Here is a 22,152-nt window from a genome sequence, read left to right as displayed (position 1 = left end):
AGTAACAGGCTCAGGGAATCACAAGCTGTAGTTTCACTTGCATTTTGTTTAGCAAACATTTTTTTTCTTCATGTTGAGTCATTTTTAACCTGGCTTGATTCTCAAATGAGATTCACTGCCTGGTGCCACAAGCAGTTGTTCCAGCACACTTGGGAGAAGCACAGGAGAGGGTGTGACAGATGTGAAAGGTCTAGGTGTCCAATGGGAGGGCTTGGGTTAGCACTGCTGCCAGATGATGTGCTTGTGGAGCTGCAGCCTTGGCTTCTCATTTTTCACATGCATTCACAAGGTCTACGAAATTGTCTTAATGCCCACAAGAGCAGGGGAGGCTGTTTACACCTATGAGTTGAGAAGACACTGCAGATCTTGGGAACAGATGGGATGTCCTAAGATTTGCCCTCAGGCCACCTTAGGTAGAGAAAACCCTTAGGTGTGGGTGGTTGTTTCTGCTCTCTGTCACTTGAGGTCACCCCATTACCATCTCCCAAAGAAAAAGGAGGAAAGCACACATTTAACAGCAAGGACATGGCAGTTTGAAGTGCCAACAGAGGCCAGGACTGACACAGCCACCAGTATCCCCTTAGTAAATCCAGAAGAGCCAGGACTTGAGCCTGTTGTGACTGCATCTCACCCCCTCAGGACAGAAATCACAGACACAAGCCACTGATTGTCCAGGAACCTCATGCTGCCCAGCTGGTCCTGTCACGGGTCAGTAAGACCTGTCAATGGTCTGTAGACACCCTGAAGGAGGCACTTGGGAGCCTGCAGCTTGGCCCCTAGGAGAGCTCTGGGCCTCACACCCTCTGAGGCTGGGGGAGGTTTTTTCTGTGTACTTTGGCACCATGATACAAGAACTAGCTCATCAGAACTCAGCAACGTGAGCTGCAGAGCTGTGACTGTCTCAGGAGCTAAATGAAGCGTGGCTTGCAGAGAAAAGAACAGCATTCATTAGTGAGTAATAGGAATAAAAATGGAGAAGCTTTTTGGGATACAATCCTTTGACCCTGAAACAGAAAATTCCCACTCCAGGATAAGTGGAACTGGGAAAACTTCCTCCCAGTTTAATTATGTCAAATGAAAAAAAAAAAAAAAAAAGATGGTTAATGCCTGTAGTACAGAAAGAAAGATGCTAAGAGCAGAGGTGGCAAGTCCTGTGTGTCAGAGGTATTTTTCACCCAAGGAGCAGTGAGGCTGGATGGAAACAGCAAAAAGCCATAACATCAATACCCCCCAGTCAGACTGCAAAGGAAACCTGGTTTACTGGGAGCTGTTTTCACTAGATCTGCTGTTACCCTGTAGTTGTAAACAGCAGCTTAGTTTCTGGGATCAGTTTCTCTTAATGAGTTTTTTATTTCCCCAAAGCTTATTTACTTTTCCAGGTTACTATGCTCCTCTGTAAACCAGGTCTCCCAAGGAAAGACAATCCCTGAGCGATCACAGATAAAAATCCTACTACTTAAAAACACTTCTCCAACAGAGCAGTAAAAAAAAAAATTAAACATCTGCAGCCTTTGAAAAAAATCGGTATGAGAGAGTTAAAAAAGAGAAAGGTCAGCAAGCTCTATGAAGGCATGTCCCGTGCAGGCAGCAGCGGGCAGCAGGGCTGCTGATGGACACGGCCCCTGCGCTGCCGCTGCTGCAGCGCCTCGGCTCCCAGCTCTGCAGGGTGAGTCACCGCAGCGCCAGCTGCCACCCACAGGGCAGTTCTGTGCCGGCACACACCACCCATTGGATCAGGCACGCCGGGCCTGTCATTTCGCCACGGGAGGCTCCCTGCTCCACTCTTCCCAATCAAGCGCAAGCGAATCCCTGCAGATGGGCTGCACTTACCGAGCACGCTGCTGCCAGGAAACCAAGGGACCAAAAGGTCGGTAATTTTATTGCCCTGAGTCACTTAACAAATTTGCTGATGCAATAGCATCGGTGTAGGACTCGAAATGTGAGATTTCACCCGGGAGGACCTAGAGCATCACTGCCAGAAAATGCTTGGCTGAGGCAACACGCTCAGACTGTTAATATTACTCCCGGTTTATGTGCAGCTCCTCTGCACAAAGCAACCCTCCCCCTCCACGTGCTAACCCCAGCCTTTGCTGTATGCTCTGTCCTCCCAGCCTGCCGGGGTTTGTGTATTAACAAGAAAGGCTCCCAGGGCACGAACCAAAATGCTGTCACTGGGGCTCTGCCTGCATTTGGCTACGTAAGTATCCATCACCATCCTGAGCGTAGCTACTGCCTTCTGCGAGGTGGATACAACGGCACCTTGGAGAGCCTTTACATCGTGTATTTCTCTTAGACAGGAGCTACCACCAGCATTTAGTTGCTCTCTTAAATAGTTAGCTCATACTCTTGTGAACTGGCAAAAAACAAAGCTGGCAGCACATTCTCCTTAAAGAAGGTAAAACTAGATCTTAAAATATATTTGCAGCCCCAGCCAGGGATCTCCTCCTTGCCTCCTCCACAACCAAAGTGCAGTGCCTCTCACCAGAGCTGCAAGATGCACAAGGCATGCTTTCCAGAAAGCTGAAATCATGACTTCCAGCTGCAAGCACTGAGAAGGCACTCACTGCAGTCAGTACTGAAGGAGAATTACACTTCAGTGTCTGTAAATATTTATGACCCCCGGGTAAAGTCTGATTCCTAAGCTTAGCTTCTACTTATCCTGAAGAAAAGAATGATCAACACCACTGGGATGAAGAAACATTCCCTTACTCCAGGCAAGGCTTCAGCAGACATCCAGGATTTTCCTTAAATCAGCTTATGGTTCTACATAGCCCAAGCACCACCACTGCTCTGAAGAAAAGCTCTTCCAGAACACAAACCCAGTACTACAGCCCATCCCAAAGCCAAACCCCTGACAGCCTATTAATGAGTGCAGGCAGATCAGCTTTACATCAAACAGAATAAACCCCTTAATTTGTTAATAATTACTGATTATCAACAATTGTTGAAAGTCTGAAAATCTGTATTAGCAGGATGATTGGCTCAGAGCTGGTCTCCTAAATGGTCCCCAGTTTGAAGACCAGCTACCCAGAAGGTGCATGAGGTACCACCAGGCCTGGGCCTGGTGCTTGTGCCAGGTTAGAAGGTCCAGATGTAGCCTCAGTAAATTATAGCTCTTCATAGTCCTAATACCAGATTTGGTTGCTGTGCAGGTACCCACAAGGTACATGGGTGAAGCACATGGATACCACCACATCTCCATTCTCAACCAGGCTGACAGATGATGTTCCCACAAACCACTCCACATTCCTCAGCTTAGTCTTATCACAAAGGCATTACTAAGTGTCTGCGTAACATTTGAATTTTTGGCTTGAACAAGGTAAAACTTGACCTGTTCTCCAAACTATACAAATAAAATTACAGTGGTGTACTTCCCAAAGGCAATTTAAAACAAGCTCTAGATTTGAAATGGTCCAACAGCTATCTCCCATGAGTTTATCTTGCTTTGCACCATCATAAACCCTCAGAACAAGACACTGTTGTTACAGTATTCAGTAGATGGCAGAGCAGAACTTCCCAGCTCAAATGCTCCCCCCCTTACAAGTTATAAACATGAGTTCTTGGATAAACACATCATGTTTATGAGACTGTATAGTTCAGGTACTTTATAGAGGCAGTTGCTGCTCATAGTGTAGCTTTTCAACAAGCTGATTTTCTGCAGAGGCACCACAAAGACAGGCTGTCTACAGGCTCCTCAGCCCCTGCTCCTTGTCCCTCGCTGCAGCCCACTCCCATGCCCTCTGCCATGCCTGCTCAGCCTGTGACATGGCATTACCCTGTGCCAGAGCAAAGATGTGCTGCTTGACCAGGGCAAGCACAGTACCACATCAGCCATTTCTTCCTGCTCACCCTAAATACTGCCCACAAGCAGCAGCTGGAAACAGCTTTGCTCCTTGCCCAGGAGAAAAAGGGAATGCTTCAGAAGCAATGGCAGCATCACTGCTGCACGGTGCTCAGTCCCTTCCAGGACCTGCACCCCTAAAGGAACCCCTCCCCTTCCTAAAGGAGCAGCAAAAGCATGAAATCAGAAACAGAGGACTCAGTACAGCAATGTAGTGAGGAAGTTTTATTTGGAAACATGGTATAAGTTTGTAACCCAACACTGGGTGCACGACTCTGATGCCGGAGCATACGCAGTTACTACTGAAACACGGGAGTGTTTCGGACATTGCTGTAATAAAACACAAAATTCTCATACTCCAATACCAGGACACTACAGCAATCTTTAGATTCAAAGTTACATCCAAGGAATTCTCTGCACTTACAATTGACCCCACAGTGTAATCTACCTATAAGATTAATATATATAGCATGGGAAATTGAAAATCCTTGCTCCATAGATGTATGAACATGTCAAGTCTTTTATAAATAAACATCCAGTGAAGAGAAAAAATTACATTTCTAGTTCATATTTATACATAAAGTACTAACAGCAATGGGTGGAAAATTGCACACAGGCCACCCCAAGCCATGCAGCAGGCTTGGAGCAGCCCATCCAATTTAATATTGAAGTACACACAGGACAGACAAGTCACTAACATACATTGCGCATTTACAAGATATCAACTACCAAATTGGGACAACTGTACACATTGGAGAGACCATTTTCATTCTGGAGCATTTGTTTTTTAAACGTGGATTTGTTGCATCTCTTTACATCATACCGCAGCATTTACTTTGTGGAGAGGATAAGGGCAACAATGAGGCCATAGAGACCCAAGACTTCAGCGAAGATCAGAATCAGGATCATGCCCACAAATAACCTGGGCTGCTGTGCTGTTCCCCGTACACCTGCATCGCCCACAATGCCAATGGCAAAGCCAGCAGCCAGACCACTGAGGCCCACACTCAAGCCAGCACCCAGCTGAAGAAAGCTCCTGTAGGACAGAGATTAAGAGTTTCAGTGGCAAGCAACAGCACACCCAACCCTTCAACTTCAGGCTGGCTTTTTTTTTAGCACTCCCCAAAGGAAATCTGAATTAACATTTAAAGGGAACCTCCTCCCTGCAGAAGAAGCTTCTACACTCTTCAAGCAAGCACAATATGTCTCAAAAAGCAAGACCCTTCCCAAGACTTAAAACTCTGGTATTTGAAAAACCTGGACAGCTATGCAAGATCTTTAGCTGACATCCAGGTATGGCTCACAGACTAAGCTACAGGGCCTGCAAGCCCACATGGCCACCCAGCTGCAGACCTGCACCCTGCCCAAGCTGTGTGCTCCAGCCATGGGGCCAGCACCCACAGCAACACCTGTCCCACTGTCTGCAGCCTGCTTTTGTCTCCCACCTTTAGCAATCTTTTACAGCCACAGCACAGCTGGTAATTATTAGGTCTCTTGGCCTGCAAGAGTTGGACACAAATGGTCTGGTTTTCCAGGCCGGGAGGGGTACCTGAGGAACATTATCTTGTTTCTTGGATCATGGCTTATGAGGCCAACCACACTGCTCACTGGCTACAGCTTGTACATTGTCACAGTTATCTGTTAGACCTCAAAAGCATTGTTTTATTCTGAGAGGTCTCAATCAAGCCAGTTCCGATTATTCTCAAAAGCAAAGACCAGATAAAGTTTCAGGCTGTAGTTGGTGTAGAGGCCCAATGTATAGCTTCAGGATTGATTTACTATCACATAAAGCAGCAATATTAATTATTCACTTACATCTCCCAGGCAACAGAAGAACTGTTTAGACAGTCTTGGAAAGACCTGTGTATTTCAGGTCTAGAATTCTGCACCACAAAACAAGCTTAGCCTCCTATCCCAGTACTGCCTGTAAAGGGTTTCAGCTGGGGATGCTGATCTGTTGGTTGATACAGCAGCCTCAGTGCACAGCCTCCACGGCCACAGGAGCAGGGAAGACAGCTGAAATGCAGCCTGCTCTGCTGAGCCCTGCTTAGGAGCATTTTCCACTGACACACCTTCCTAGAGTCTGGAGCAGAACCCACCCATTCAGCAGCATTAAAACAGTGACAGGACAAACAAACCAAACTGACAGAGGCAGCAACTTACTTGAATAGTGTGATAGAAGGTGAGAGGGCATTGGCAATGAGGACTGCCACTACGAGGCCATAGATAGCTATAATACCCGCCATGACAACAGGGATGATGGACTTCATGATGAGCTCAGGCCTCATGACAGACATGGCTGCAATACCTGTGCCACTCTTTGCTGTTCCATATGCAGCTCCCAAGGCTGGAAAAGAAAAAAATGCATTAGACATCCCCAGATACCAGCTCCTTCACAAGGCTGCAATATTAGAACAGTTGAGTCAGCACAAGGAAGAATTGTACAAAACTATAATGGTCACTTGACTGCTTGGTTGTCAGCCAGGAATACTAAGGTATGAGGAAGTGATCTATCCAGTCCTAGATCAATAAAAAGGTGCCATTCAAACAGTACTGATAACAGAATACCCTGAGCTAGCTTCACAGCAGAGTATACTCCTTAGTAGACATTCATGCCCTGTTTAGAAACCAAAACCCAAGGTTCAAACGTTAACTTGTTACCTTAGAGTTCATGCCCACAGAGCTCACACTGCAGGGCTCCACTAGCAGAACCGCAGAGGAAGCAACAAAGCACATCTTGCTGCAGCAGCAGGGTGCAGCCCAGCTTAAAGTCAGATTTTAAAAACACTGAACTTTGAGCCACTTGGGCTGAGTTCTCAGATGCACCCCAATGTTGACCAAGTCACCTTCATGGGGCCTCCTCTTCCACTGAGCTTTAGCCTGGGGTTACAGATGCCACTTGAGCTTCAGACACACCAGTACAGCAAACTCACAGCCTGCTCCTTGGAGAAATTATACTCTCTCCATGTGTCAACAACCTCATCCATTAAGGAATTGGGTTCATTTGTTAATCCAATCACTGGAACCAGAATATGGCTTCCAGGTTGTAGAGGACCACAACCACCTTACCCCTAAAGTCTGCTAATCAGCTGTGTAAACACTGAGCATGCAGAGACCACCCCAAGAATCCAAGCTTGGTTTTCAAAGTATAACAAGAGCTTATCACCTCCAACTGAGAAATATTAGAAGAGTCCCAAAGCGCTACTCAAAGTAATTTCTGCTTGAAAACTTAAGTCTTGCAAAAAGCTTCCTGGAATACCTCATTCTTTGATTTTGAAGTACTTTGATTTTTTAAGTACCCCTTGCCTTCCAGCCTTGCTCTGCAGTGCTCTAGGAACTCCCCAACTCTGGACTGCACTCACCATCCCCCAAGAGATGATAGGCCACTCAGGACTAAGTCCTTGAAGCACCACTTCCAAATACATGGAAGGGTAGGTAGTGTCCTTGATAGATACCATCACACTGATATTAAAAGGCAGCAGTTCTGTTTAAGCATGAAAACTCTTACGTGCTATAAAAGGCTACTAGAGACTATTAAAACCACTGTTCAGAGATGTACCATTTGACTTTGCTCCACCCACTTGACCTAAGGTTTCTATAATGGAGAGCTGCTTGTTCTACAAAGATCTATAGCTGCCTTACACGAGTATCCAAGTGTGAGATGGTGCAGCTTGCCCAAGAGTTGCTGGGAGGTATTCCACAGCCCATCTTTCAGCAGTCAAGAACCAAGTGGTACCAACTAGCAAGCCTAGAAAGAAATCACTAACCTGAATTAGGAACCTTTTCTGCTGGATGAAGCACCTGGAGATGTTAAAAACAGGGGCAGACATGGTGTTTCACAAGATGGTTTAGTGATTAGGGTTTGTAGGGTGGGTGGTCAGACTTGATGATCTTAAAAGTCTTTTCCAACCTTAATGATTCTATGATCTGGACCTAAGTGGAACAAAGATTCAGGCTACCTAGACTTCTAGACTCACTATAGCATTTAGCAAAAAACAGTTATCTTGTTTGGAATGTTTTATAAACCTCCCCAGAAGCATCAAGGCTCATGAGGAAAGTTCACTCTTTAAAACTGCATCAGTCATGACTTCCTCCAGTCTGAAGTTACTTCAAGGTGTTGCAATTAATGCAGTGATGATTTACAGAAACTGATGGTGTAATCCCACTTGCAGAAAGCCAGCCTGCTTTAGCTTTTGGGAAGGGGTAGACCAGCACAAGTTTTAGTTCCCAATTATTAAAACCCATGTCTAGGGAACAAACAAGAGCTTATGCCTTGAACTTGGTCTAGACAGTACCAAATGAAGCCTACATGTTCTCTGTGGCATCTACTTTTCACATTTCAGTTTTAGATAGCACTGACACTCTGACTGGTGAAGCTACCTGTGCTACACATGCAGCTTCAGAGCTTGACCCCTCTGCTCCCAGCGAAGCCTTTACCAGCATCCTTAAACTGGGTCCCCTGCAGCTGTCTCTTCAATTTCCCACAAGGCAGCTTGTCTTACTGCCTTCACTGACCTGTGAAGTTCTCCTTGCACCTTGGGCAATACCCCAATATTACAGTCCAGGTGGCAAAGCTGATAGCAACTTCCCACCATGGCACAGCCATCTAATGACAGAACTATGGGCCATTTGGCACTTGGGTCAATCCTCTTGCAAATCTTGACTTGTACCTCTTGACAGTTGTGAATGTCTGAAGCACATACACTTCACATGCTACATTTCAATACCCATACCACAACAAGTTGGAAGGACACATTTTTCCAAAATCTTCTCAGTGAATAGGGTTTGAAGAGATCTATGTGGGAGACAGTGACAACAGAACAAGATATGTACCACCGTTACACACCAAGACCCCATGTATTTGCTTCAGATCACACAGCCCTATCAACTCTAATATATAGGCCAATGAATCTGCAGCACTACCTTGAAAGCACTCGAACAGGAACCATGACATTCACCTGTCAGCCAGAGAAGCCCTACCTAGCTTGATCACAAAGGAAACCACTCTGGCCTGTAATCAGGCATTGCCATTTGCAAGTTCAATAGCGTTCTAACAGAGACCTTGCTTTGCACACTATTCAAGACCACCTACTCCCACTAAGCCTGCTTCAAAGGTTAGCTTGATTTTGAAACTTCTGCAGAGCAACTCTTCCAACTCCCAAGCCAGAGCTGATTTTAGTACTGCTCCCGGGGGCAAAACTTACTCCTGCGAGACTGTGGGTATGCTGCCTGGCACCTCAGCATAGCTCTTACTTCCTATGAGTCAAAAGTGGTAGCAGATGTAGTACAGCTGTGCAGCTCCAAGATGAAGAATGAACTAGCAAGTAACTTATCACAAAGGTAATGCTTCATTAAGGGCTGAAGACTAGTTGTAGTCTTGCCACTGCCAGGACTTTGAGGAGAGCCTTGCCTCCAGTATTCTGTCACTACTGTGGTTTAGATCAAGTGTAGTCCAAGTGTGAGGACCTTTTTGTAGCTCAGTGAGTGCTCAGCAAGGTCATGCACCCGAGGACGTTAATCTAGCAGCTGAGCTGCAAGTCACCTCACGCAAGGCTCCCTCAACACAGGCTATTACCAAAAGCCTGGCATCAGTTCTGCAGACACATCTGCACCTATGGATAGTGATAACATTATCAGCAGCCTTCAAGCCAAGGAAACATTTGCATAGGTGCAGCTTCAGAAGCTGCAAGACATTGACACATGCTCAGCCTCAGAACCAGCCAGAGAGACTACAGCAGTATTTGATCCTCTCAGAGCTAGTGATTCCTCCTGTGTCTCACTATGAAGGAGCAGGTTTTCATACTCCAACATATGAAGGATCTGCAGAGCACAAGTAAGCAGAATTTCTCTGCTTTAAGAAGTGAGCTAGTAACGCAAGTCAAACTTTCAATTGAAATGCAATGGGTTACTACCATGGCAAGTTTGAAAGACTATTCGGGATGAGTACTTACATCTGGAGCCTTTTATAATTAATCCATTATTAAATGAGCTACTCTCTGCAGTAGGCAGGCTTCCCTTGAACAAGACAGCAGTTATTTCACCTCAATGCCAGTTCATCCTTGAGCTGAGAATTGTTAGAGGTGATACTCAGGTCTAGTACAGCCCTTGCTTTGCCATGCCAGAAATCTGGGCATTTTCAAAGTGGGTTTCTTCCACTGGTATAAGGCCCTTCCCACAGCACATTTAAACACAGCTCTACCTCAGATTACAGTAATGGATACTCCATGGCTGCCGTGGAACAACCCTGCTATTCTCCACAGAAGGGACAGCCACATCAGTGGAACTGTACCTGCAGCCTATGCAATTCCAATCATGCTGACTCAAGACTGGCTGTAGCCAGTCCCCAGTGATAATTGGAGGGGTAAACAGATAAGCTGCCCTAGAGGAAGCTGTAGAGTTTGAAAATCTGTAGTGAGTCACCTGTTGTAGGATTAGGCACAGCACACTTTTTGTTCCTCCCTAATGTTATGAGAGGGTGTGGAGATTTCAAACAAGCCTAGCACTGTCAGCTCACAGCATTACCAGAAACAGCCTGCAGGGCCAGCACACCATTCATTTTTGTTCAGTAAACTTGAGAACTTAGTCTACCAGCTCAAGAAGCTGATTCAATAGCAGCAGTCCAAAGAAAAAAGGAGTTACCAGTCAACTGCCCAAGCAGCTGGGACTACTACAATTGGTAGTCTGGATTGTCTGACATAGCACACAAAGCCAATTTTTTAACATATGGTAAGGCTGACACTTCACACCACAGGGTACAGGCTTGCTCTTCTGCAAGCAGCAAAGTTCAGTCATCCATTACCAGTCTCTTCACACGTGATCTCCCCTGCAACCTTAAACCATTTTCCAGACTGGGTGGATGTCTGTGCTCCAGCTATTGACTGGCAGAGTAATTCCTTACACCAGTTAGCCAGAGCCCTTTTCATCTCGTTGGTCAAACTCACACCCCTCACCCATAGCTGGCACCCACAGCTGAGCTGCCACGTTGCTGAAGTGTGGGAAAGCCTAGATCATCTGACTGCAGCCAGCAGACACTTGTGTGGCCAAACTAGCCTGACTTGAAGCCTTGGGCTCACAAGACTCAGTCTGAAGGAAGTGAGTTCAGCAAGTTGTGCCTCAGTTTGGTGAGAACAGCAAGCAGGTGGAAGTGTGCACTTCTGTGAAACCTTTATTTCAAGCATCACCAAACAGCCCAATCAGGCTGGAGAGTTTTTCATCTTGCAACCACTGCTTGAGATCAGGCTCCAGAGAGATGGAAGAGGCTAGTTTTAGGAAGCAAAAAAAGGAAGTTGACTAAGAGGTCCTGAGGCAGCTGCCATTTATCTCCACTGCTGCTCTGAACATTCCCATCAGAGGAGAAGTACTTTGCAGTCTGCAGTGACTTCAGGAGGGCCATCAAGTGCACCTGGAAGCCACAGTACTAGCAGCAGTGTATCTGCTTGAGACAAGTTTTGTAGAGCAAATGAAGCTTGATCTGGTTTTCAGATGTTCCCAAGAGTAGCATTTACTGAGTGGAAATGATGCCCTTATTGAGATGTCTTCCCTCAGTTCAACTGAGCTGCAGAAATACTGCTTATCTATTCCTGTTACAAGACTTATGTCTTAATAGTCCACTAATTTGCCTGCTGCTAAAGATGAATGCTAGTCTCATACTGCAGACAGTCTGGTAGCTCAAACATCTGAGCTTTCCTGCCCACACCACCAAGCCTTTGAAGTACTCTTTAATGATCTGGAACAGACAACTACCAAGAGCTGCACTATTCTGCCATTTCATTTTTACCTGCAAGCTACAGCTAAGGAGTCTGCAAGCTCCTCTCAGGATGAGGTCTACAGCTCCTTACTGAGAAGCAAGCAGCTCTCCTCTCTACCACCTTCCCACCTCTCAAAAAACAGTATTTCAGGAAGCACAGGTGCAATTTGCCTTCAAGGCTGCAAGTTGTTGATAGTCACAATGCCTTCTAAAATCAGATGACACCAAGCTGTCAGCTGCATCAAGCTAGATGTTCTGAGCCAGCAATTTCACCATGCATGTCCTTAATAGCTAACCAATAGCTACAATATCTGCAGCCCTAGTTTCAAGTAAGTACTATTTCATTAGCTCTGCAGCAAAAACGAGAAGCAGGAGAGAGGACTAACCTCAACACCACTGACTAGAATTCTCATTAGCAGTCTTCCAGGTGCTTGACAGTGAAGCAGTGCTTCTTGATAGTACTTGACAGTGAAGGCATTAAATGCCCACCCAGAGTGCAGGTCTAAGGTCAAGCTCTTTACCACATCATGAAGGCCTCAGTGAGGTGCACCTGGGACATGATGCATGTCTACACAGAGAAATAGCAAGCACAGCATCAGACAGCTTTGCCTGATACCAGGGTTCTCCATTTTGGCATGCTGAAGTAGCATGGAAAAGCTGCAATATGATCACTCAGAAGCATCTGACACTGAGCCAGCCACATGTTTTACACATAGGAAATAAAGGAACCTCAGCTATCAGAATAAGTTGTAAGCAACAACTGAATAAGCAGGCTTGAAGACAGGCAAGGTCACAGCAGCCTGCTTTCAGTCTTTCTAGCTGCCATCAGTACTAGCTGACCAGAACAAGATCTGCTATCAGCAGTTAATGTTCACACATCAAACAACGCTGCATAAAGTTGTTTTCACATCAGACTGGCCTGGACAGTACAGAACTTGAACATGTTTACTAGAAACATGTCTCAGAACTACAAGCTCCACAAGAATCTGATCTTTAGATACGCCATTAGTCAGGCATGATCATTACACTAATTAACACTGATTTTTACAATTTTAGATAGTTTTATACTGCTTGTCCAGGCAGACTTAGCTCCTTGCTTCTGAAACAGGGTACATTTTTTAACAACTAATGTTCAATTAACATCAGAACATGCTGTAGTGTCACATCCCTATTAGGGAAGCTACATCATCATCAAATGGCTAGGGACACTGCAAGTTTTGGTTTATCCTATATTAACTCTGCCATATTGCTTCAAAAATCCAAGCTGCTTCACTAAACAAACAGTTCAGTAATGTTCACAACTAAAATAATTTGGCATCAGCAGTATCTATAACCTGTTGTTTCAGTGACCAAACCCATCAGATAAGCCCTAGCACAACACTAACCTTATGGCTCCGACCTGCCGGTGTTAGGACCATCTAACAAATTTTGCATCAAGGACCAGTTGTGTACCAGCAGCAACACCATAGTTACCAAACCTTCACCAAAATAGCTTAAGCACTTACTGAATTACCCAACCCAAACCTTTGCCTTTCCCATGCAGTCCCACAGAACCATCTTATCAGACTCGCAGCTTCAAGGGAAACTCTTCCCTGCTAGTTTAGACATGCCAAGCAACACTCTGAATTCCTGCTGAAATGCTGACTCAAGTTCTCATCCCTCAGAAAGGTTTTCACTGAAGCAAGCTTGTGCATCACAAAACCAGTTGAAAAGGCCATGCAACCAATGTTTTGTTGCTTCTGAGTTTAATTTTGCAAGAGGAATCCAGTGACTCCTTCCTCAGGAAGGAAGCTCACTATTTAGGATCTCAATTTTGCAAAAGGCAGTGACCTGCTGACTTTCTTCCAACATGTAACTAGGTCTTTGTCTATTCCTCCATGAACTCCACTAGCTGAGAGGCAGGCAGATCAGCAGCCCCAGCTGCTGGCTCCCACAGCATTCCAGCCATTCTGCTTGAAGGGAAGTCCTTATCTGTCAAGTAGAATGTTTTAACTCCAAGGTGGCAGGCCACTAACTGCCCTCAGCACAGGGCATCTACATCTCACCACAGAGTACAGGCAGAGCGAGATTAAACACAGCCAGTCAGGCTTTGTGCTTTGCCAAAATTAAAGACATGACCATGGCTGATGTGAAACCAGTCACTTGTGCCAATACCAGCATGGCTAGACAGCTTCCTCTCAAACACTACTTTTAATCCCCTGTCTCCTCAGCTATTCATACAGTTTAATCACGACTTCCATACATTTGCCTTACAGAACTAGTTACCACTGCAGAGGCTACTTTAGTGTAGCAAAGCTCCAAGCACAGCAACAGCTACATGCAGCTCAAGCTGCAGCCAATTCAATAATTGAGCATTTTGATTCCTCAACTGGGAGCCAAATCAGGTGGCAGATAGAAACAAGTCAGCACACTTATGCATGTGTAGACACTGTGTAAGTCCTCAGAAGAAAAAAAGACTGATTTCTAGTTCTTGTAGTCCTTAGATATTGTCAAACTTGCATTTGGAAAAGAACTAGCTGAAGCCTTCCCCATGTTACGTCCAACCAGAGCAGCAGGTCTGCACCCATCAGTAAATGCTCAGTCAGGAACAGGCATTTTCTGCAGAGGGCCTACTCAGGCTTCAAGAGAGAGACAAGGCATCACAAGATGGTCTTTCTGCCACAAAGCAGCATTTATGGGGGTCGCTACAGAAGCATTTTTCATTAGGGAGAGCAGTTCCAGAGAACGACCCAATTTACACCGCACCGAACCCCAGGGCTGCAGGCGCAGCTGGATGGGCACCAAGAGCTTCCCCTGCGCAGTGTTCCAGGCACCCCCGCCTCAGAGCGGGGTCAGCAGCTTGTCGGTTCCTTCGCGTGTCACTAACACCGCCGAAGCTGGCTTCACACCCCGGAATCTCGAACATCTTGGTTTCAACCCCCTTCAAAAACGGCCCCACGTTACCCGGGGGCTGTTTTAAAGAGCAGCTCTGCCGTGTTTGCAGCGGCAGAGGCGCCGCTCGCAGCCCCGGCGCCGCGGGGGGGGGGGGGGGCCCAGCGGCGCCCCCGGTGCGGGCCGAGGCGGGGCCGCCTCGCGGGGCCGCTCCGGGCGCCGCCGCAGTCACGTGGGCGCGGGGGCTCCGCCGCCGGTGACGTCACCCGCGCAGACCCCTCCGCCGCGCCCCGGTAGCCCGGATGGAGCCGGGGGGGGGGGAGGGGAGGCCACCCCCGGGCCCGGGGCCGCCCCGGACGGAGGGGCCCTTCTCCCCAGCCGCCAGGCCCACCCCCGGCGATCCCGCCCCGCCAAGCGAGGGGCAGAACGGGGAAAAGGGGGGATGTCCCCCCCGGCGCCCGGCCGGACCGCGCTCCCCCCGCCCCCGCAGGCCGCACGGTGCTCACCGCTGAAGACCATGGCGGCCGAGGCGCCCATCACGGCGAAGAAGGAAGCGTACTCGGGGCTGGCGCTGGAGGACATGGCTGCGCGGGCCGAGCCGGGGCGAGGCGCCGCTGGGAGCGGGAGCGCGAGAGGGAGGCGGGAGGCTCCGCCGCGGCGCCGGTCCTCCGCAGGCAGCTACAAAATGGCGGAAGCGAGGAGGGCGCGGGCGGGGAGGAAAGGAGGAAGACGGGGCGGAGGCCGGTGGCGGGAGGGAGGGAAGGGGCAGGCAGGGGGCAACGCGAAGCTCCGTCCCAGCGGGAGTGCGCGGCGGCCCGGGCGCTGCGCCCTAAATACTGCCTCTGCAAGACAAAATGGCGGCGGCGCGCCCGTCACGTGACCCGCGCCGAGCGCCCCCGCCCGCCCGCCCCGCCTCCGGCCGCCACCACGCGCGCTGCCGGGGGCGCCCGCGCGCCCCTCCCGCTCCCGCGCCCCATCCCCGGCTCCCACGACGGGCCTGGCCCCGAGGAGGAGACGAACCCTCTTCTGCCTCCGCTCCCCTGTGATGAGCGGCTCACCCGGCCGCGCCGAAGCCCCCGCTCCGCCGCCCTCCACCCGCTCTCCCCTGTCGTCCGCGCGGGTGGTTCAGTCCTGCCGGCCGCCGCGTCCCGCTGGGCGTGATTCAGCTCATTAGCATGAGGGGCGTGGCCAGCGGGCGGTCCCGCCCCGCGGCGCGGGAGGTGGGCGGGGCCCCCGGGCCTTGTCTCCCGGGCGCCGTTCCCCGCTCTGCGCCGTGTGCTGCATCTGCCCTGCCTGCCCTGCCCTGCCCTGCCTGCCCTGCCTGCCCTGCCTGCCCTGCCTGCCTGCCCTGCCTGCCCTGCCTGCCCTGCCCTGCCCTGCCTGCCCTGCCTGCCCTGCCCTCCTGCCCTGCCTGTCCTGCCCTGCCTGCCCTGCCCTCCTGCCCTGCCTGTCCTGCCCTGCCCTGCCTGCCCTGCCCTGCCCTGCCTGCCCTGCCTGTCCTGCCCTGCCCTCCTGCCCTGCCTGCCCTGTCCTGCCTGCCCTGCCCTGCCTGCCCTGCCTGCCTGCCCTGCCTGCCCTACCTGCCCTGCCTGCCTGCCCTGCCTGCCCTGCCCTGCCTGCCCTGCCTGCCCTGCCTGCCCTGCCCTGCCTGCCCTGCCCTGCCCTGCCCTGCCTGCCCTGCCCTGCCTGCCCTGCCTGCCCTGCCCTGCCCTGCCCTGCCCTGCCTGCCCTGCCTGTCCTGCCTGCCCTGCCCTGCCTGCCCTGCCCTGCCCTGCCCTGCCCTGCCTGCCTGCCCTGCCTGCCCTGCCCTGCCCTGCCTGCCTTCCCTGCCCTGCCCTGCCCTGCCCTGCCTGCCCGGCCCTGCCTGCCCTGCCCTGCCCTGCCCTGCCTTGCCTGCCCTGCCTGCCCTGCCCTGCCCTGCCTGCCCTGCCCTGCCTGCCCTGCCCTGCCCTGCCTGCCTTCCCTGCCCTGCCCTGCCTGCCCTGCCTGCCTGCCCTGCCTGCCCTGCCTGCCCTGCCCTGCCCTGCCTGCCCTGCCTGCCCTGCCCTCCTGCCCTGCCTGTCCTGCCCTGCCTGCCCTGCCCTGCCCTGCCTGCCCTGCCCTGCCCTGCCTGCCCTGCCTGTCCTGCCCTGCCCTCCTGCCCTGCCCTCCTGCCCTGCCTGCCCTGCCCTGCCTGCCTGCCCTGCCTGCCCTGCCCTGCCTGCCCTGCCTGCCCTGCCCTGCCTGCCCTGCCCTGCCCTGCCCTGCCTGCCCTGCCCTGCCCTGCCCTGCCCTGCCCTGCCCTGCCTGCCCTGCCTGTCCTGCCTGCCCTGCCCTGCCTGCCCTGCCCTGCCCTGCCCTGCCCTGCCTGCCTGCCCTGCCTGCCCTGCCCTGCCCTGCCTGCCTTCCCTGCCCTGCCCTGCCCTGCCCTGCCTGCCCGGCCCTGCCTGCCCTGCCCTGCCCTGCCCTGCCTGCCCGGCCCTGCCTGCCCTGCCCTGCCCTGCCCTGCCTTGCCTGCCCTGCCTGCCCTGCCCTGCCCTGCCCTGCCTGCCCTGCCCTGCCTGCCCTGCCCTGCCCTGCCTGCCTTCCCTGCCCTGCCCTGCCCTGCCCTGCCCTGCCTGCCCTGCCCTGCCCTGCCTGCCCTGCCCTGCCCTGCCTGCCTTCCCTGCCCTGCCTGCCTTCCCTGCCCTGCCCTGCCTGCCCGGCCCTGCCTGCCCTGCCCTGCCCTGCCTTGCCTGTCCTGCCTGCCCTGCCTTGCCTGCCCTGCCTGTCCTGCCTGCCCTGCCTGTCCTGCCTGCCCTGCCTGCCCTGCCCTGCCCTGCCCTGCCTGCCCTGCCTTGCCTGTCCTGCCTGCCCTGCCTGCCCTGCCCTGCCTGCCCGCGCTGATGTGCCCCGTCCGCCCCAGGGCCTGGGCCCTGCGCTGCTGGGACCCGTGCTGGGCTCCCTGCAGGCCCGTGGCGCCTCTGCCCGTTCCTACCAGCCACACTTGCCTGCCCACGGGGGTCCCGGCTGTGTCCCGCTGGCGTTCTCCTCCCTGCTCCTCTCCCCAGCCTCTCTCCCCTCCCTCTGATCCTTTCCCCGGGGAGCGGGTGGGCTGGGTTTGAACCCCTGAGTCAGCCCACACGGGTGCATGGTGCAGGCAATGCCCCTCCAAGGTAATCCCGTCCCAAAACTCCCCAGTGGACACTTCAGCCGGTCCCAAAAGGACCCCATCACCCAGGGTTGGGGTGTTCATCACTAGCTGCCTGCTCCTGCTTTTGCTTCTGCTGGAAACGCCGCTGCCCTGCTGCTGCCCTGAAACACCAGAGCTCTTAAACCAGAGACTCTGCCTTTTCCCATTGTTGCCACTTTTTGGACAACTCACCGGGAAGTTGAGGAGAGGATTTAACCCCTGCTTGGCAAATTCCCTGCTGGCTGAAGGCAGACACCCCATCATTGCAGCAGAGCCCATAGCACCCAGGAGCTGTGGACACAGCAGCTCAGTGGGGAGGTGGGCTGGTGACAGGCTCTGTCACCAGGTCTTCCTGGGGGGGTCAGCACTGGCCTGTGGCAGGGACTGGCTGAAGATCACAGAGCTGGCAGGAGGGGCTGTGGGGCAGTGGTGGGGGTCACAGTCCCAGATGGTGACCCTGTCCTGAGCCCCGAGGTGGGCATGAGGCCTGGGGGTCCCACTTGTGCTCCACCACCACCATCTCAGCACCATCACCACCATCACCACTGCTACCATCACCATCACTGCCACCATCATTGTCACCACCACTGCCATCACCACTCCCACCACCACTGCTATGTCAACCACCATGACCATCATCATCACCACCACTACCGCCACATCACTGCAGCCACCATCACTGTCACCACCCTCCCCTCCTTCACCACCACACTGCTATTCCTGCAGCATGGTCCCATGGCATATGTAGTTTGTCAGCATGGCACTGTCAGAACTGCTGTGGTGGTGGCTGTTATCACCAATGAGCATTTCCAGCAGCCCCAGTTAACATCAGGAAGCCTGTCACTAGGGTGTGGACAATTCCTGCCTCAGAAGCATTCAGCTATTGGTTGCTGGGTGAATTTCTCATCCCTCTGGGACAAAATCGTGAGGTTGTTCACCAAGTTTGGGCTTATGATGGGAGCGGGACTGGTGGTGCCTCATCCCACCCCTGGCACCATGGTCTGTGCCAGCCAAACCCGGTGCCTGTTGGGGCTTTGCCCAGCTGCATTGCTGCCAGCCTTGCCCAGAGCTTCTCCCCGAGCCCTGTGCCCAGCCTGGGGGGGTCTCTGTGGGCTGCAGGGCCCAGGCAGGGGGTGGCAGGAACATCCCAGCTGCCAGGGATGGGGCCAATCAGCTGCTCCCATGGGATTTATTATAGAATCATAGAACGGTTTGGGTTGGAAGGGACCTTCAAGATCATCTGGATCCAACCCCCTGCATGAGAAGGGACACCTCCCACCAGCCCAGGTTGCTCCAAGCCCCATCCAACCTGCCCTTCAACACTGCCAGGGATGGGGCAGCCACAGCTTCCCTGGGCAACCTGGGCCAGGGTCTCACCACCCTCACAGCCAAGAATTTCCTCCTAAAGTCTGACATAAATCCCCTCTCTTTCAGTTTCAATCCATTACCCCCTGTCCTCTTGCTACAAGCCCTTGTCCGTGGAGGTGCTGACACACCTGGGTGAGGCCCAGGGACACCTGTGGACCAGAGCAAGTAGCATCAGCACTGCCAGCTGAGACCCAGGTTGGGATACTTGGATGTTCTTCCCTTTGTGCCACTTGTGCTGCTCCCAGGTCCTGCTGGCAGCCCTGCCTGCCCACAGCGGTGGCTCCCACTGACCCCTGTGCCACAACACTGCCTGTCCCTGCCTGTTCCCCTGCCTGCCCCCTGCCTGCTCCCCTGCCTATCCCCCTGCCTGCCCCCTGCCTGTCCCTGCCTGTCCCCTGCCTGCTCCCCTGCCTGTCCCTGCCTGCTCCTCTGCCTGTCCCTGCCTGTCCCTGCCTGTCCCCCTGCCTATCCCTGCCTGTCCCTGCCTGTCCCCCTGCCTATCCCTGCCTGTCCTTGCCTGTCCCCCTGCCTGCTCCCCTGCCTATCCCTGCCTGTCCCCTGCCTGCTCCCCTGCCTGCCCCCCTGCCTGTCCCCTGCCTATCCCTGCCTGTCCCCTGCCTGCTCCCCTGCCTGCCCCCCTGCCTGTCCCCTGCCTATCCCTGCCTGTCCCCTGCCTGCCCCCCTGCCTGTCCCCTGCCTGTCCCTGCCTGTCCCCTGCCTGCTCCCCTGCCTGTCCCCTGCCTGTCCCTGCCTGCTCCCCTGCCTGTCCCTGCCTGCCCGCCTGTCCCTGCCTGTCCCGCAGCCCGGCATCCTCCTTCCATCATCCGCCTCCATCCCGCCCCTCCCCCGGACCCTCCCCAGCGCACAAAGGGTCTCCTTGTAGCAGAGCTCACGAGCTGCAGCGGCGGTGGAGCGGCCGGGACATCGAGTCTCCAGAAGGGCCGGGACGTCTCAGTCGGATCCCCAAGGCCGAGCTTTCCTCCCTCTGCCCTCGGGGGTGACAGGATGCCCGGAGCCCCTGTGCCCCTGGGCTGGTTGCAGGCAGAATCTCGGGGGCAGGAACACCTCGAGCCAAGCCCGCTCATCCTTCCCCCTTCCTGCTCCCCCTCCTCCTCCTCCTCCTCCCGTGCTCTTCATGTGGGACTCACTCAATATCTCTGGGTCTCTGTTCTCCAGCACTAAAAGTCTAATTTTTGGGGTTTTCACCTTCATAGAAAGGATCTTTTTCAATGCTTTTGACAATGCTTTCTTCCAAAATGTTTCATTTTACATTTCTGCCCTGCCCTGTATTTATTCAGCCCCCTCTGTCCCCTGCTTCCTCCTCCCACTGCTGGAGTTGGCCAGGCAGAGGCAAGGAGAGGCCGTGGTGGGGCTGCCAGGCTCCTGACACATCCCAGAGCAATCACACTCCTCTCTCTGGGGTATGAGTGTGGGAAGGGTCTGGGGGCTGTAGACTGGAGTACCCACCTCCTCCCACCTGCCCTGGGCTGCCTGGTCCTTCTCCAGTGTCCTCACACAGCCCTGGGCTGGCCACAGCCAAAGGAGGGATCATGTGCTGAGCATCTTTCTGGGATGCTGCTGAGCCACTCTGGCTGCCCAGGTAGGTCAATGGGTGGAGCGGGTGGACATGAGGATGCCTGGAGGCCACGTGGGCCAGAGGAGGAGAAGGACTGTTTGGATGCTGGTGACAGCACGTACAACCTTGTCTGGCTCCCCGTCATGCCAGGCAAGCTGGGGGGTTACCAAGAGTAATGCTATTAATGCTATTATTTAATGCTAATAAATCCTTTCTACACTTTTGGTTTAAACCCATGGTGTTTCTGCCACCACTAACACTCTGCCACTGCAGCTGGGTCTCCTGGCCCATGCAAAGGGCACTGCAGGGCTGGGGTCTCCCTCATCCTGCCTCTTGGAGTCAGGTTCAGGGGCCCACGGGTGCTGCACCCATCCAGCCCCCTCGGGTGCCACTGGTCCCATGGCCACCCCTGAGGGGGTCCCCCCAGGCTCTCCTGCCAGCACTGGTTCTGCCTCATGGAGGTGCAGGGACACTTTCTTCTCCAGGGAAAGGATGAGGAAAGGAGGGAACAAAATTCAACCCAAAACTGGGAGGCGATTGTGGTCTCAAAGGCAAAGAGCCAGAAACCCAGAGAGAGAAGAACCCACACTCCTGTTCCCACAGCAACTCGCACTCCCCCTCCTCGCGCTGCCAGGCAGACACTCACCAGGCTGCCACCCAATGCAAGGCTTGTCATCTCCACTTATGCTTTTGATTTTGGGTTGGATTCACCCCACTCCCTCTGCATGTCTGCTGCTGTTGCCCAGCACAGCACCAAAGGCAACTGAAGGGGGATTTGAGGTTGTCTTCCTGGCCTGTGGAAGGGAGCAGGGGCTTGAGATGGGCTTTCCAGTGGGGCAAACTGGGTGCCACCACCTTTTTGGGGTGGCACTTTCAGAGTGGCCTTAGGGCAGATTCCTTCACCACCACCCTGGGACAATGTCTTTGCATGGACAAAACGTGCTGGAGAGCAGTTTCACAGGGGCTCCAGCCTTCTCTGGCTGCTTGGGGTGAGCAGGAGCTGCCCATGGGCTGCTCGGAGCTGGGAGGGCTGGGCTGCTTCTCTGCAAACCGGGTCAGCTCTTTGCCAGGGGTTCTGCACCAGGCTCCTGTTCTAAACACTGCACGATGCTGCTGGCTTGCCCAGGTCATGAAGCAGGGCTGGAAGGTGTCTGGAGAGCCAGCTGGGAGCATCCTGCTGCTCTGGGTTCAGACAGGGCTGCTTTGGCAGGGGATGCTGCATCCACCCAGTCTTCCGAGGAGAGTTTGGTGTTAAGATGTTGGAAAAGCTCCGTCCCCCCCAGCTTGGGGCATGAGAAGCCTGGGTGGGCTCTCAGCCGGTGCTGGGGAAGGGGCTCTGAGGGGTCAGCAGAGCAGAGCTGGTGCCTGGAGCAGGGCTGGGAAGAGCAGGGCTGGGAAATGCAGGGCTGGCAGCAGACCCGCTGCCCCCAGCCTGGGCAGCAAACACTCGCCAGCATCGCAGCAAACCCTGTCATAACATTTCCTCCTTCAGCGCCTTCGGCGGCGTCTGGCCACAATCACACGGCAGGAATCACGGGACTCCCGGCCTCCTCCCTGCTCCCTGTGCTCCTGGGCTGACACCATCTCCTTGGGTCAGG

At 53.2% G+C, this 22,152-nt stretch overlaps 1 protein-coding gene across 1 annotated transcript; it reads right to left on the bottom strand.

Moving 5' to 3' along the window:
- Nucleotides 1-4,051: 4,051 nt before the first annotated feature.
- Nucleotides 4,052-15,297, bottom strand: ATP6V0C (ATPase H+ transporting V0 subunit c). Its single transcript, XM_051632204.1, has 3 exons — nucleotides 14,966-15,297; nucleotides 6,005-6,188; nucleotides 4,052-4,877 (listed from the first exon to the last, which is right to left on the bottom strand). Exons 1-3 carry the CDS (start codon nucleotides 15,039-15,041, stop codon nucleotides 4,673-4,675), a joined length of 465 nt encoding a protein of 154 aa, XP_051488164.1. The 5' UTR covers nucleotides 15,042-15,297; the 3' UTR covers nucleotides 4,052-4,672.
- Nucleotides 15,298-22,152: the final 6,855 nt, after the last annotated feature.

This window comes from Apus apus, chromosome 14 (assembly GCF_020740795.1).
Source record: "Apus apus isolate bApuApu2 chromosome 14, bApuApu2.pri.cur, whole genome shotgun sequence".
Lineage (NCBI taxonomy): Eukaryota > Metazoa > Chordata > Aves > Apodiformes > Apodidae > Apus > Apus apus.
The sequence above is the reverse complement of the archived record's forward strand: the minus strand, read 5'-3'. Positions and strand labels throughout refer to the sequence as shown.

What these genes read in the sequence shown, in the direction of transcription:
- ATP6V0C (XM_051632204.1), bottom strand. Translation starts at nt 15,041, where the DNA reads ATGTCCTCCAGCGCCAGCCCCGAGTACGCTTCCTTCTTCGCCGTGATG. An exon ending in GGCCGCCATGGTCTTCAGCG is followed by an intron (nt 6,189 to 14,965) that starts GTGAGCACCGTG and finishes TTTCTTTTCCAG; the next exon opens with CCTTGGGAGCTGCATATGGA. An exon ending in CCTTCTATCACACTATTCAA is followed by an intron (nt 4,878 to 6,004) that starts GTAAGTTGCTGC and finishes TCTGTCCTACAG; the next exon opens with GAGCTTTCTTCAGCTGGGTG.